The sequence below is a fragment of the Chiroxiphia lanceolata genome, chromosome 7 (assembly GCF_009829145.1).
Source record: "Chiroxiphia lanceolata isolate bChiLan1 chromosome 7, bChiLan1.pri, whole genome shotgun sequence".
Classification (NCBI taxonomy): domain Eukaryota; kingdom Metazoa; phylum Chordata; class Aves; order Passeriformes; family Pipridae; genus Chiroxiphia; species Chiroxiphia lanceolata.
Genome location: NC_045643.1, coordinates 24,743,101 through 24,759,756, shown reverse-complemented (window position 1 = coordinate 24,759,756; position 16,656 = coordinate 24,743,101). Strand labels below are relative to the sequence as shown.

Genomic DNA, 16,656 nt, shown 5'->3' with positions numbered 1-16,656 from the left:
GTGGATGCTGGAGAAGGACGGATCCAGCATGGAGCAAGAAAGCAGATTAGCAGGGTCTGGTTGGGTAGATATCCCAAAAGCCAGGGTGTTGCACAGGAATTGGGGAGGTAGGTTTGGACCCTCTGTTTTAGAGCTGGTAGGTGAGGGAGGAGAACCTGTGCTTGCCAAAGACTCATTAAAGAAGAGCTCACTCTGATGGGGTAGGTTTCATCTGGAGTCTGAAAGAGACAATAAACAGGATGCCCAATAATGACATTTTTATAGAGTTGCTTTTCAGAGTGGGGCTGCACTTAAAATCCAAATTTAGTTTATTTGAGTGGGAGCATCCTCAGCTTTAATGGCTGCTTGCTTTCAAAGCAACATGATAGAGCTTGGCTCATGCAGCTCTTCTGTCCAGGCAAATCTGTGATCTGGATCCCTCCTGCTGTCCCTGGCCTTCCATTGGGCTATGCTGATGCTCATGCTTTGAGATCTTAGATGTAATGATTTTGTGAATTAGCAATCTGTGCTCTGCTTCATTTTAAGGTTTAAGCATCTTTGTACATCAGGCCAGTAAAATATTCTTGGAAATAGACACAGAGCTATAAACCTAAAATCATGCTTTACTGCTGAGTGAGATACCAGAATCTTTAATAAAAGGTCTGGTTAATTACTAGCATGTGATGGCAAGTGATGAGGAGAGGCTGCGGGCTGTGTTTGTTCAACCTGGAAAAGAGAGGGCAAGAGCTAATTGCTGTATTTGACTTTCCAAAGGCAGGGTTCAGAGAGGATGGAGCAGGTCTCTTCTAAGAGAGGCACCACAAAAGGACAAGAAGCAACAGTGACAAGTTGCTATGAGGGAAGTTCTGTTTAGCCCAGAGAGGCTCCATCCCTGGAGATATTCAAAACTGGATCAGAACAGACCCTGAGCAACATTTTCCAACTCTGAAAGGGAACTCTGGAGATCTCTAGCTGAACTCTCTGCTTTGCACAGCATCTCTTTGCTTGAGGTGGGGGGCTCCAGGAGGTATTAGTTTGTGGGGTCACCAGAGGATCTTTTCTTTGGGTGAAAGGAATATACAGCCTTGGGCAGTGGTGCCTCATCCTTCTTACTTTTGTTATGCCTTTTCTTTGGCAGGGTGTCCATGTTAGCAAGGAAGAGAAGAGCTTGTTAGTCCAGATCCTTCTCTGTCACAGTAAGGTCCAGAGAAGCAAGCAAGAAACCAGCAGCGATGCTTGGACAGAAGGTTGCAGAAGGGATCTTGCTTGTGGGCTTATGTCACTGCTTGTGTTCACAGGCTGGTACATATAAACATACTGAAGAAATGGAAAGACTCACTGCTGTAGGAGTGTCCTGCAAGGGGAAACCCACCTGCCAGGGTGCCTGGGTGTCTCAGAAGGGCTACACCAGTGCAGGAGGGCTCAATGTATTACCTTGGAGTGAGATCATCCAAATCACCCCCTCCCACACATGTCTTGACGGGTCATGTGCTTTAAAGCATATGATTAAACATTGTGAGTTGAGGCCCTGTGATTTTCTGTTGGCTCCTTGGTTAAGGACTGTTATTGGTTGAACGGCCATGATGCTTGTCAGAAATGTTCCTCTGTAGCTGAGAGCAGGAAGGGACACTTTTATACAGAGTTGGTTCCTCGGTCTTTCTCCCGTGCTGTTGCTGAGAAGGGCAAGGGGGTTTGTCTGGAGGCAGAAGGGCAGAGTTGGTGTTGCCTCAAAGTGGCCTACAAGGGGTCTCTGCCTTTGCTACTGAGCAGGGTCAGAGGTGGGATAGAGCTTATATGAGGCCAGGGGAGCTGTAGGATGAGAATCTGTTTCTCCAAGATGCTCTGTCCCCTCAGCTCTTGGCTCCATCTCCCTCTGCCTTGGCTGCATCTCCAGAAATGAGTCAGACCCAAGAGGGGTGCAGATACAAGGCCAGGGAAATGGTACTGGAAAAATTCTTGTTTTAGGAGTTGGTAGGGGGTCAAAGGAGCACAGCCCTGCATGCTCCCTAGTCCTGGACTATCTCCTGTTCTTAAACAGCCAGGAGATTGTGAGAGTCTGGGGTTTCCTTTGTGCTAGAGGTAAATGTACCTTCAAATACTTCTCTTACCCTAGGAGAGCTCTGTGCTCTGAGTTAAGATCTGAATGGCCTGTCTTGCCCCAGCCAAAACAAGACTGTTCCCTGTATTTCTTCCAGCACTTGTTTTATATTGTCCCATGAGACAAATAAAGTTACCTCCCTGAGGAGGCTTTGACATAGACATCTAGAGACCAGCAGTTGGATTTTTTTCATAATATGTAGTCACACCAAACTTTCCTTTTCTTCATCCTGTTCCATCCAAGCACTTTCTGTGGACTTGTGTAAGCAATCCCTGCTCCCCCTGGGGCTGCAGCCCCTTTCCACTCCATTCCTGCATGCAATGTTGTTACTCAAAGCAGTATCCCAGCATGGTGCCTTGAAAAGAACTGTTTTCTCTCCTGAGTAGGTTCTCCAAAGCTGTTATTACTTTTCCAACAGCAAATACAAAGCAAGTGTAAATGTTGGCTGATGCTGCTAACAAAATTCTTAAGCATCTATGTGTGCTTTGAAATGCTTTCATCCCGCTGCCTTGCTCAAAGGGTACCAGGCACTGAGGGAATGCCTGTCAATGTAAATGTCAAAGGGATCTTTGGGTTCTCATATCTGTTAGGGGAATCCTGCCCAGTTGCTATTCCAGAGGCTGGGAGGCTGTCCCAGCCCTCTCCAAGAAGCTGGACCCACTAGCATCTGGACTCACTGAAACAAAGGGATTTTTAATCTAATTTTTATCTGGGGATCTAAATCCCCACAGAAACCAAGGAGCATATTGGAAGACCCAGTAGGTGTATGCAATGTGGCTCTTACGCCACCATGAATTTGTGGGAGCACTCCTACCACTGAAGGGAAATCGTAGTTAAGTGGCCTGGAGATGGAAGGTCTCTGAGGCCAAAAGAACAGGTCCTCAGGTAAGAAGCTTGGGCTGTTAGCCACCAAATACGGACAGTATTAATCCCCACTCCCTATAGGTTAGGACTGGGATTTTGCAATGTCTGTAAAGCTGCTGAGGTTTTAGGGTCTTTGCAAACAAACCATCTTCTGCTGATATCCTGAGGATTGCCACTGGGAAACAGTAATAAAGAAGCTGTGGATACTACCAGGTCCTTAAGCCACCCAAGGTCCACCTCAAATAGAGATTTGTTTAAAGTAGGAATTTCTCTGCAAAGATGCGCTGCTACCTTGGTCTGAGATAAAGGCTCTCCATTCCCCTCCCTCAGCTACATCTCCTATATCTCCTTGCGAGGTCCTCTTTCGATAGAAATTAACCCTAGTACCTGCTCAGATCAAGGACAGTCTTCACAAAAATTCTCTCTGCTCTTGTTCTATCATCCCTATAACCGAGTCACTGTGCCTGACCAGCCTAGGTCAATATTGAAACCTTTTTTCATCGTCTCCTCCTGGTCAGCTGCTTGGTTTCAAACTGCTTTGTACACCTAAGACTAATGAAGGCATCTTTGAGAGATGCTTCGGAATGAGTGAGGAGTTTGACTACTGGGGTGTCCAAATCCACAAGCCTCTGCTATGTATGGCAGCTGCAGACCAGACAAACTTGTGACATCCTGTCTCCCCAGCCCCTGCCCCCCTCCCCTTCACTGGAAGGCAGCAGTGCCTGGGAGATGGGCAAATATGGAGCACCTGGCCCCTGAGCCTGAGAACCACCACTGCTTTATGCCTTCCAGCTAATGGGTGGTTTTAGCTCTGCTAATCTCTAATCAGTGCTGGAGAAACCTAAACAAACCAGCCTGAACCACTCCAAAGCATTCGTAATTACTGGATCAGGCTCATAGATAATGCATTTAGGGCTGCTCTAAAAACATCTCAGATAGGGTAAATGTAAATAAAGTGGCCTATAATTGACCCTTCTGCTGACATCTGAACTCTGGCTGGGCTGATGCACCTGGGGAAAACAATATAAGGATGGGAAGGGGTGCCTGGGGCATCAGGCAGGTTCAGACCTACCCCTGAGTGTGACCTGTGGAGCAGCAGAGCTAAGGGTGCAGATCAGAGCTGCAGGAGCTTGCAGAGTATCTGTGCTCCTCGCACAGGAGCCAGCCAAGCTCCAGAGAACAAGAGCTGTTGGAAGTGTGACACATGCTGATGAGTTTTGAGTGGGGGCAAGTACAAGAGGCTGAGGTGTAACCACAGGTGTAACCCTGGCAGTGCAGGTAAGGTTTGCAGCGAACCTCTGGGCACCTAACCCTGAGAAAGAAGAAGACATGATGCCGGCAACTCATTTCTGGGCTATTCTGTTATTTCCTGAAAAGCTTGCTGTTTTCAGTATGATTGCCTTGACGAGCAGCTAGCACTTTGGGCAGGATGGAACAAGTAGGACTTGCAGTGCCTCCCTCCTCCCTGCAGTGCTCTGCTCAGCTCACTCCCACCACGCCAATTTGGTGGGAAAAGCTACTGAACTGGAGTGTCTGAAGTCAGGTTAAGTTTCATGGGGCAAGGCAGCATGTGGCTGGAGCATCGGGGACCTACAGTCCTGAGGAGTATGCGGGGAGGGCCAGAGAACCAGTTCCCTGGCATCCAATAGCCTGGATTTCAAGGCTATTTTGTTCCTTTTGGGGGGGAGTAGGGGTTTCTCGTTCAGAGGACAGGGATCGGGTCAGAGCTTCTTCTGCCCCTGATGCTGGCTCACGCTGGCCTTGGGTATGTCCCCTGCCACCCCCTGGGAAGGGATGGGGGCAAGGGAGGGAAGACCATTTTTCATCCCACTCTGATGTGCTTCACTGTGAATCAATGGCAATTCACAGGATCCAGCACCTTGACAAACCTTCAATTCATGGAAAAAGTTTGCTGAATCTCCAGGCAGAAAGTAGGATGCTGGCCACCAAGTACATCAGTCCCAGCCTTCCTCCTTTCAGCCTCCCCTTCCTCATCACCTGCCCCTCACTATGCCAGCTCTAGGACACAGGAGACTGCCTCCAGCATTCACCATAAAGCACTTTGTGTCAGTCTATCGAAAAGAAGGACTTCAAAAATAATAAGACTGTTTTAATCTTCTTGACTCTTTTTTTTTTTCTTTCTTTCTCCTCCCTCCCCCCGTCCCCCATTACCCATGAAGCAAAAATAAGGGAAAGAAAAAGGCAGAAGGGCACTTTGTTTTCTCCCTCTACACACTCAGAGCTGTAAAATACTTCTTAATCATTGGGAGCAAGAGGATCTCCGTGCTGGGCCTCCACTTTTTGTTTGTGAGTTTATTTTTCCTAATTCATCCTTGACAAAGGACAGAGCCATAAAGGAATCAACCAGCACGTCTGTGGGAAAAAACTGCCCTGAAAAGGGTCGGAGGAATACTGTAGCATTTCCAAACAATTCCAAGGGCTAAAGCCTCTGTGAGATGCAGCTTCAGCTATAACTTGCCTTTCTAGGAACAAGCCTACATCTGTTTGGCAATGCCATATTTTGTAGGGTAAAATAAACCCTTGAGAACAAACAGGCCAGCTTATCCAGAGGGGCAAATGCCTGGGAACAGAGCTCACTTGTTAATCCTAAAACTGTCAGCAAAGACCCACTGGAGAAATTATAGCTGGCCACGGGCACTCAAGCTGTTTTCCCTCTGCCTCCCCGCCTCCCCCCATCCCCACAACAGCTGTAAAATCTTCTTTATTGTTCTGTTGGAGTTGGAGAGCAGCACAGAGAGGTCTCCCAGCTCAGGGCTGCAGCAGCAGTGGCAGGGGGAACATCTGATCCATTGTATCTGCACCGATGTTATTGCTTCGATGGCTGACAAAGAAAATGACTGCGATAAAAGAAGAACAGCCCAAGCACCTACTAAGGAGGCATATGAACAGGAAATCCTGGCTCGTTCCCACATCTGAGCTGCGTACGGTTTCTTTCCCTACAGGATCATTATGTTTAATGTTCTCCTGCAATTCAGGCAGCTGAGCCGACAGAGCCCCTTCCCTCCCCCTCCTCTCTACCTTCCTCTCATCAGATTTCGAGCCCTCCCTGTGGAAAAATGATTTGTGCACAAGCAGCCTACACAATGGTGCTTATAAAGAATTTGCCCCTGCCAGGAGTTATTAATGGCACCCCAGTAAATGCCCCCCAGCAAAATGGGCCACTGCAAGCATCAAGTGCGTGTTGAAAAATCGGGTTTAAATCGCCCCTTGGGGACTGACCTATTGGTCACCTAAAAAATGCAGGATTGGTTTGCTGTATAATTAAGTTCAGGCCATCTCTTGTGCTTACGCACGCAGAAACCCAGATGTCAGCTTGGTACGAGTCAAAGTGCTGGGCTGCTTTTAAAGCACCAGAAGACAGACCATGAGGGCATAACATTTGTCACTGGAAGAAAACCTACTTCAAATACTTGGAATATTTAACTGACTGCAACAGATAATTAGCCAAACCCTCTTACGCCTCCAAATATAGATTCATTAGTCATATAAAAATATCTCATTGGAACCAAATGTGAGTCATTAGTGAAGTCAACAGCAGATCATAAAAAGGTACTGAGAGTCTCCTTCCCGCTATCCCGGAGAAGTTGTGAGTGTGCACTGAAAACAATTTGCTCCATTTTCTATTGAACATCCGCTAGCAAGTCTGTTTTAAAGGGAGGCTTTTGAGGGGCTGCTGGTGTGCAGGCCTGTGCATCCCATTTTTCCACTTTGAGATCTGTGAGATTGCAAATTCTGTACTGAGCTTTTTTCTTTTTTTTCCCTTATTTATGTATTTATTTATTTATTTTTGTCTTCTTGGAGACTTCCTTGAGTCACTCAGGCTAAAATTTGGGTTCTGTAACATAAAATAGATTTTTTAATGTGAAGTGGAATAAAAACTTTTTTGTTATTTGTTTGTAATTTCAAGGGAACATTTTTGTTGGCTTGGAGCAATGAGTGCCGCTGCCGCAGGGACCCCAAAACTAACTGGATTCTTTCCAAAGTGAAATGGGGATGGTTAAAATCAGTGCCCAGCTTAAGCAAGGTGCAGAAAAGTAATACTGTGTTTTAAAAAGTAAAGCAAGTGGGTAGCTCCTCTACGGTGATGTATCTGCAGCATGATGGGCAGCCAGAGAAAAGCACCATGCTTGATCAAACTCTTGTAAAACCTGAGTTATTGTTTGGAAGGACCCAGAGACCGGGATGGGACTGCATACTCGGTCCCAGGATGTATCACAGGGATTTCACAGAGCATGCCGAATGCTGCAGTCCATCATCACATCCTGCACTCATGGATGCCACAAACAAACATGTTGTTGTATAACCCCAAAGCCATGAGTAATCCTGTGCTGAAAGTTGTGTCGCACGAAGAGTCAACAGCTGCATTTTGCATTTTTCTTAATTTGAAAAAAACCCAAAACCAGAACAACAAAAAATTACAGCAGCAAATTTTAACTTTAATTGCTCCAAAGCTGACCTTCCCATGGCTGAGGGAACTCAGGCTCAGTGCCTGACTTTAACCATACACCCCACAAAGAGATTAACCAAGTTTTCCAGCTTCATTAACATTCTCTTGGCTTTGTTGTTAGTATTTTTTAATTAGGGAAAAAAGTCTCCTCTATGTAATATCCCTTGTACTTAAAATCCTCGGCGTAGCTGTGATGGTCAGGCAGCAGGGACAGGAGTGATAGGGTTTGAAATGGGTGTTTCACGCCAAAACCCCAAAGCCTGGAGAGCTCTGTTTCTGTGCCTCTGGTTGTACTGCAGCTTTTGGGCATCCTCATGGAGCAGTGCCTCATGGGGAGGTGCTGAGTCGGCTGCAGGCAGCTTTGATCAGTGGGTGAAATGCCCTGTGGGCAGCCCTATGGACATGGAGCCCTGGATCTCCAAGGGGTGTTACCCAACCTCAGGGTCCTGTTCCCATGGAGCAGGCTCCTAGGTCCAATGTTTGGTGGGTGACTGGATGTCGGGACTGCCCCTGAGCCAAGGTTTTGGCCCCCATCCCTGTGGTGGGACCTGGGCTGAAATGAGGTGGTTTATGATAGGCCTGGCACTTCTGGGGCAGTGGGGTGAGAGTGGGACCTTGCCTACCCCCTGGTTACCCTCTCATGTCTCTCTGGGGATGTGGAGATCACCCAGTTCCCCCTCTCCCAGCACTGGGCATGACCCCAGCCCCCTTGTGGAGTGGGATCTCCATCCCCCCATATACTAGATGTCTCTGTAGGGCATTTTTGATTCCGTCTGTGCTTGGCCCCATTGTATTCAGCGAGGCAGACCCCAACACCATCGCGAGGCAGATCCACATGCCCCGTGGGGAGACCTTGTCTCCAATGCCGCAGGCCCTCGCCTCGTGTTGGTCAGACTCCCCATTTCCTCCTTGGGTCAACCCCAATCTCCTGTGCGGCAGCCCCCAGCCCACTGTGGGCCTGATCCCCTCTCCCCTCCGGGAGGGGCAGCCCCGACCCCCGCGGGGGAAGGGGGGCGGGCGCGGGGGCGGCTCTAGGACCCGGCGGCGCCGCGGCGCGCCCGGCCCCGCTCAGCCCCGCTCCGCGCTGAGCCGAGTCGAGCAGAGCCGTGCTGAGCCGAGCCGAGCCGAGCCTAGCCGAGTCGAGCCTAGCCGAGTCGAGCCTAGCCGAGCCGAACCGTGCTGTGCCGTGCCCTGCTGTGCCGGGCCGTGCCGCCCGGTTCCGCTGCTCTCCGCCCCGCGCCGCCCCTCCGGGGGGCCGAGCGGCGCGTCCACCTGCCGGCCCCGCCACCCGTCAGTCCCGCCATGGCGCTCGGCGGGGTCGGTCGCGGCGCGGCGCGGGCCGCCTGGCCCCGGCTGCTGCTGGCGGCGGCGGCGGCGGCGCTGGCGCTGGCGGGGCCGGCGCTGCCCGAGGTGCTGTTCCGCTGCCCGCCCTGCACGGCGGAGCGCCTGGCCGCCTGCCCCCCGGCCGCCCGCCCGCCCTGCCCCGAGCTGGTGCGGGAGCCGGGCTGCGGCTGCTGCCCGGTGTGCGCCCGCCTGGAGGCCGAGGCGTGCGGCGTCTACACGCCGCGCTGCGCCGCCGGCTTGCGCTGCTACCCCGACCCCGGCGCCGAACTGCCCCTGCAAGCCCTGGTGCAGGGACAGGGCACCTGCGCCCGCCGCCGCGACACGGCCGAGTACGGCGCCAGCGCCGAGCGCCCCGCAGGTGAGCAGTGCCCGGCCCCGGGCACCGCGGGTCCGGCACGGCGCGCCCAGAGCAGCGCACCGGGCACGGGGCACAGAGCGCCCGGCACTGCGCTCCGGCCACCGGGAACCTGGGGCTGGGTGGGGACCGCCCTCCGAGCTTCAGGCACTGAGGATAGTGCATCGTGCACCGAGTACCGGGTACCGGGGATAGTGCATCGTGCACCGAGTACCAGGCAGTGGGGACAGTGCATCGTGCATCGGGCTCCGGGCACTGGGGACAGTGCACGGGGTAATGGGTACTGGGGACAGTGCACCGAGCACCGGGTGTGGGGCGCGGGGCACCGCGCACTCGGGACCGAGTGCCGGGGGCAGCGCCGGGGCGGCGGGGCGCCGAAAGGTCCGGGGGACAAAGGAATCCTAAAGGGTGACCTAAAGGGGATCCTCCTGGGGAAGAGAGACCCCGCGCAAGGGCAGGGAAGGGGAATCCCTGCGGGAGAGGAGCGAGAGAGTCCAGGGAAGAACAAAGGGGGCAGGAATGAGAAGGGCGCTGAGAGGGGATGAACCATGAGTGCGTCCCTGGGGGTGTGGGGAAAATGAGCTATTTTGGGGTGCAGTTACCCCGGGGGTTAGAGAGGTTTCCTTGTCAGGGGACAGGAACCCTAGGGGTCAGTTGTAACGGAGTGGGGATGCAGGGACTGCTCTGGGGGGCAGGCTGGAGGTTGGGGTCTTCTAGTGAAAAAAACCCCATGGGGACAGATAAGGGTGAAATCTGGGGAGATGCAACTGAGGGGCAGAGGAGTCCTTTGGGGAGCAGAGGAAAGTGGATGTTCAGATTTGAGTTTAGTGGAGGACTAAAATCCCCCTGAAGGGTGATGGATGCCCCAAAGATGCGGGGAGAGGCAGAGTCGGAGGACCATGTGCTACCTGGTGGGAAGGGGGTGGCTGAGGGACTGCGGGAGCCCTGCTGTGTGAGAAACCCGTTCCCTATGCCTGCTGTTCCAGCAGAGCCCACCTTGGAGCTGAGATGTGCTCTGCCAGCTCCCTTGGGGGTCCTGGTGCCCTCAGGCCCTCCCTGGTCCAGGCACTGGGTGCAGGGAGAAGAGAAGCATCTTCCGAGGGCACAGCCCTGGGGACAGGGACACCAACAGGCTCCTGACCTGTTGCTGTGATTGCTGTGGGAGGAAGCGCTCCTGGGGTTGCCGATACAGCAGAGCTTGGTTGTATTAATGCCTACTTCCCTTTCGATCGGCTGCAAGCTCTTTCCCTTTCCGTGGGATGTTGAAAATTGACAAATCAAGGCTGGAAATAGAAACCAGCACTTTCTCCTTTGTAATCACCCCTCTTTGACTTCTACCTCCTTGCTGGTTTTGCTCCCCTAGCTATGACTGAGGCTCTGACCCTGTTTGCATAAGTAGTTCAGCAGCACGACTTTAAATTCCCTCCGTCCCCTCTCGAGGCTTTATTTAAAAGTGCTCTGAACCGGGCTGTACCTCTTAGCTTCCCTTCCTGTGAGGATGGGAATGTAGCCGGGTACCTGTACACACTACTTGCTCACACTGCTCTGCTCAAGGAGGAGAGATGGAGAGAGGCAAGTGAAAACAAATCAGCATCAGGGAAAACTTTGCACGTTGCAACCTGCTGCTTCATGTACCCAGCCTGTGACTGCTTTGGTCCTGACTCCTGTCCATGCTCCTTTGCCCAGCTGTGAAGGGCTGTGGAGAACCAGGAGTCTGGAGAACACGTTGATGTGAAATATTCCTTGACTATGGAATATGAGTGTTAAGGGAATGAATTTTACACTCTCCAGAAGAAGCCAAGGGCATTTTGATTTAAGGAATCGGCACTGACTTCCAGGCTTATGCTTTTACAAGAAGTTGGGGGGGTGGAGGGCATTGCAGTGATGGGCCGAGAGGTGCTTTTCTGAGTCAATGCTGCCTTTTTTTTTTTTAATGGACTTTATTGAAGAATTATGTTAACTTCACATGGTATTTTGCTTGATTTTATTATCTTTATTCCTTTACAATTGGTGTGATTTATTTGACCGTATCTCTGTGTGTAATACACACAGACATAAACAGCACAGTTTAAAAACACTTTAATGTATGCAGTGCTCTGTAATATCCATAGGGGGTGACTAATAAAAATACTGGCACATCCCTAACCAGCGTGATGTGAAACATGCAGCTGGAATATTCACAGTTGAGCATGTCTTGGCAAAGGAGCCTGGACATCCAGAAAAGGTTTTGCTCTCTTCAGATTACAAAACTTTCAACAGGTTGTTGTAGCCATTAGGAAAAAAAAACAACCCAACCAAACCAAAATAACCAAACCCACAACGAAACCAAAATCGGAACCTGCCAGTTTCACTTGATACTCTTCAGACTCACATCGTTGCTCCCATGTGCATTGTGCTTGCTAAATGTATAGGTGGGACTGTGAGTTTGCTTTTCGTTTTAAGCAGTGACAGGGAAAGCACTCTGGCACCCAAAAGAGCAGGGACTGGAACTTGCTTTCAAATGCTGATGTTAAGCCACTTTCAAGAGTGCCCCAAGAGCAGGTTTTTGCCTGCAAAAGGCAGGTGTTGAGGTTTTTTTGGTGTGGTTTGTTTTGTGGTGCCTTTTTTTGTTTTTAATATGCTTAAAGGTATTTACTCTTTTCCCCCTTTCCAGCTTGAAAAGGCTCCTTTGGCTGATTCAGGACTGGAATGCAGAGCTCGTGCTATTCCTAAATTAAGAGGTTGGCAAGTTTTTTTGTCTCTGATGAGAGGCAGAAGGATTGCCCAAATGAAACAAGGAATAAAACTCTGCAAATTCTCCTGCTATGGCTCCAGCATTGTTTAGTCTTCCAGTTAGGTCTGTAAAGCCAATCCTGAAATGGTTGTAGGCGGAAAGTAACATAAACCACCATGTAGCTAGGAAGCTGGGGATGTTGTTCATTGCACAAGAGACTTTGGGTATTTTGGAGATGTTGGGAATGTTGGAACAAAATAGCAGCAGTCTGTGGAAATCAGTCTGAGAACTTCTACCCCCGCCCCTGGGGAGGCGAGTGCATCCACTCCCACTAGTGGTGGGAGCGAGACAGAGGCTCAGCATCTCCTGGGATCAGGGCCTCTCAAATAGTCTCATACGCCACTGCACCACACTCCTTCACAGTTTGTTTCAGGTCATCGTGTAACAAATTGACATACTGCTGCTGGCTGGAACCACCTGCCCTGGGGACAGAGGGCTGTTACTGTGCACGCAAAGCTCGCAGAGATCGTGCCAGTCTTGAGTGTGTTTATTCTCCAGCACCTCAGCCAGATTATCTGGCTGTTTTGCAGATGAACTAAATGATGTGCCCGAGGTCCTTCAGGACACAGGGAGCAGAGTAACAGCTGTCTTTTCATCGTGTTAGCAGTCTGTGTCCTGACAGATAACGTCCCAATCCCTATAGCCATCTTCTATTCAAACCCGTCTAGGGTGACCTAGGACCAAATGGGTCCTGGAGACACCATGTGCTTTCAGAGGCATTTTAGGTACCATTAGGTCTTTCAGCCTCTCCAATCTCAGCCGAAGGATGGGGATGCTGCCTTCTGTTTTATCCATGATGAACTGGAATCAGGAGCTTGTGTGGTGTTTTCCAGCTCTCAGCTGCCATGTCCTTCTGCTGGGTTCATCTCTCACCTTCTGTCAGAATAAGCTGGTTCAGAAGCTAGTCCTGCAGCAAGCCAGCTCCAGAAAACACGTGTCAGATCAATGACTTGAACTGGCTCAAGGTGCAGCAGGGTGCCCAGCAGGGTGACAAGTGCTGCTCTAACATAGGAACTTATGCTAAGGGGTGAAGTAGGGCAGATCTTAATGATGTCAGCAGATGTCCTAAATATTCTTGCCCAAGTTATGAGAATAGCTGACGAACATCTATCTTCTCCTAATGGAGAAAAGATCCTACGAATAAAACTTGTTCTACTCTGAAAAAAAGTTTTTGAGCCACTGTTCAAAGCTGATCAGTTCAGGGAATTTTTTTCCCCTTTGACAGTGCAGTTCAGTTGTGTTTGTAGTACTGTTTATTTTGTTGTTGGGATACTTGTACTAATTCAGTGGGGTCTGCCTCAGAACTCACTGCTAGCTATTGAGTCCTGCTTTGGAATCTCACTTATTTATTGAAACAAATGTGTTTTTTTTAGTCCATGCCAGTGAAAAGTAACCTTTCCAAAGGCAAAGAGAGCTGTGCAAAGAATGTAACTGCAAGCAAACTTGAACTTGGAGGGCTGGGGTTGCCTTATTCACCTGATCAGGGACTCCACTTTGAAATCCCATGATACAAAAACAGTGTCAAAATAGTTAACTGTTAAAAGCACAGCTTCTTTTAGCATCCAACTAAAATCCTTATTTGGGTAGCTCCAAATGCCACACATCCTTCCTTACGGGTCAAATGTCAAAACCTTCATTTCCCCTTGGCATGCAGCTGCTAAAAGACAAGTTTAATGTATTGCTCCAAAACACAGAAGACTCTGAGGTTGAAGGTAGCATAATGTAAGTGGAATTTTAACAGCAACTTGAAAACCATGCCAGTAATGCTATGAATGCGTTTTTCATGTCCACTGAATTGCCAGGAAGACTTCTGCTTTTCTCCCGATTTAATAAAGAAATGAAGCCTCCGTCATGATCTGCATCTGCATGTGCGTATCTGTCCTTCTGCCCCCACAACTTCTGATCCTGTCAATCAAGTTGGTGGATCCAGAGCAGCAGTGGATGGCCCTGAAGGCACTGTGTTGCTAAAAAGTGGGCCAGGGGTAGAGGAGAGCCAGGCTGGGATTGTCCGTCCTCCTCATCCTATGCTAGATGCCTTTTGAGACAGAAGCACAGGAGCAAGAGGGAGTTTAGTTCCAAGTGCAGCAGCCAGGTGTGTTCAGTCTGGCTTATGCAAACTTGGGCATTACCAGACACCAGAGAAGCCAACTGCAAGAACCAAATCCACAGCAGTTTGTTAATATGTGTCTCTGCCCAGGATAAGCTGAATGCCTGCAGAGCTCCTTGCCTTGGAAGAAATTATTTAAAGTGAAATGCAATTAGTAACAGCTGTGAGGATGATAAGTGAATGAGAAAACCACACAGCTCATCTGTCCTCACTGTCTGTGGGGCTTTGCCAGTAGGTGGACCAGGTCTCCACACTCCTTTGTGGTAGCTATGTCTGGTCAAAAGCTAACCTGGTTGGGCCCTATCATCTTCTAAGACAATAAATAACACCTTTGTGAAGTAGCTTCTTGAAAATAATGCTACCCTCTGTCTCAGTCCCACTGGTGTTTGCCATGGTGGGAGTGATGCTGGTGTGAAAATGGTGTTTTGGAGGGAGAGGGAAGCCTGGGAAGATTTCAATGCTCTGACCCAAAGCAGAAATGTGTTTTCGTGCTGTCCCTTGGCAAATGATCTGTTTCCTTCTTGCCCTTTGCAGTTGTTTCCTTTCCTCTGGATTTCAGGCTCATACTCACTGAGTATGGTATTTGTCAAGGGAACAGCAAGAAGCCCTGTCTGTGAGAAAGTCCATGTCGTTTGTTTTATCCACATCCAGGAATTGAGCCGAGATAAACAATTCAGAAGGCAAAACAGTGAAAACTGGAATGTGAGAGGTGTCTTTGTGTATGGCTCTGTACTAGACCTGGCTGCAGTATCAGCTGGGGCTAATTTATCTGCCCGATGGGCAGCTGTCGCTGTTACCCACAAACACAACTGGATTTGTGAAGGCAGGGTTTCATCCCAGCAGCCAGCAGCACTCCAGTACCTGCTTTTCCTGGTCACATGTTCTTCTCTAAGGAGCTAGGAGGAGGAGTAGTTTCCCTGGTGGATTTTTTGCATTTCTACTTGAACTGGGCAATTCCAGCTTTCTGAGCATGGTCAAATCTGCCTTCCCTGCTGGGACTGTGATTCTTTCAGGGAGGATCGTTTGCTGACAGAGCAAGAGGAAGGCCAAGGTAGAATGTAAAGATGCTTTGTAAAGCATTTCTGTTCCAGAAGGAGGGCTGAGCTGGGGGGTGTACTGAATTTCCAGGCATAAATATTCCTGTTTTCTTTCACTGAATCAGGGTGAAATATGTAAATATGTTCCTGTGACTGCTTAGCAGGCCCCTTCTGTTAGAGAGATGCAAAGCCATTGCCATTGCAAATGCTCCCACTATCGCTTCCACCTGTCTTCATCCCAGCTGTCCCTTGGGGAGGTGCTGCTTGAATCAGTGCCCATTTGAGGGTGTCCTTTAGGAACAGACATTGAACACAGTGGGCTTGGCTTTCCAACTCGTCCTCGCTGTTTCCATCTGCCAAAAGGGGCAGGTTTTCCAGCGTTAGTCCCCCACGTCTTCCCATGGGAGGGAGCTGTGTTACACATGTGCACCAGTGCACCAACGTGGTGCCTCGTGTGCCTCATATGCTGTGGGATTTGGAGCCTAACCATGGTGCATGGTCCTGGTGTGGACTCGTGAGAGAAGGAAAAATCCTTGCTGGTGGTCTTGACATATTGTGTAGATTATTCTTGGTTGCTGAGCTGATGTCATGGCAGTCATGCCCCACTCCCTCCCTGTCCTGGTACACATCCTCATGCTCTGTTGTACAGGTCTTGGATTTTGTTTGGAACCCAGCTGAGCCATGACGGAGAGTTAACCCAACCAAGTCTTCACTTTTCTGGAAGGATGAGTTTTCTGCCAATTTATCAGATTGCAAATGTAGTATTATTATTTCCACAAACTACCTTCAGCAGACTGAGTCTGACTGAAACATCTTTGCCTACTGTCAGAAGTCACTGCCAGCAAGATGGGAGGTGTTTCTCATTCACAGAGTGGCCAAGCGTGACCTCATTAAACGGCAAGTTGACACCTAATTACCAGAACACGTGATGTCGTGGCTATCCTAGGCAAAGGCTTAAGAGATAGGGGTTAGTGCTCAGTTATTGGAGCTTTGCTGCAGCCCAGCATTTGACAGCTTTTTGTAACTGCATTATTGATTGATTTCTGCTCAGTGTTTTTCTCCACATGTCATTAACCGACATACCAGTGGGAAGATAAAGTCTCCTGCTACATCAGCTTATGGTAGAAATAAATTGTTTAATCATGTACCTTTCTTAGGGACTGAAATACTGGGAAACATCAGGTCACTTATAAGCCTTAAACTATTCTTTGACATTGCAGCTTTTATTCTGAAGAAAGCTGCACTGTGCCTCTTGGCTGGTAAGGGAACAAGTTCACTGCCTGGTGCTCTCTGTAGTCAAAGATCCCATTAATTCTGCCGGCTGTGAGGAACGATTTCTTGGTATTTCATTCTGGACTGTAATTGAGAGTGACACAAAGCACTGGTGGGAATTGGGCTGTGTTGAAATCCCTGCTTTTTCTTACAATTTTCTGCAGATAAACCAGCTCAGGTAGGATGAGGGGATTTCTAATACTCTGCTCTTGAAATTAATAACATTTTCAACACCTTACTGACTGGAGAATATTTTAGAGAGGAGTTTTTGTGCCTCCTTGCAGCTTGTCCTTGTAACTAGGCGATGCAGGATGCCTACAAGTGACACACAGTGCATTGCAGTCACTTGCATGACAACA

General features: G+C 49.4%; 1 protein-coding gene across 1 annotated transcript in view; it reads left to right on the top strand.

Moving 5' to 3' along the window:
- Positions 1-8,607: 8,607 nt before the first annotated feature.
- Positions 8,608-16,656, top strand: part of IGFBP2 (insulin like growth factor binding protein 2) — a 58,840-nt gene continuing 50,791 nt past the window's right edge. The window contains exon 1 of the mRNA XM_032692898.1: positions 8,608-9,111. Coding sequence (XP_032548789.1) covers positions 8,712-9,111 — 400 coding nt within the window. The 5' untranslated portion in view covers positions 8,608-8,711. The remainder of the gene's footprint in view (positions 9,112-16,656) is intronic.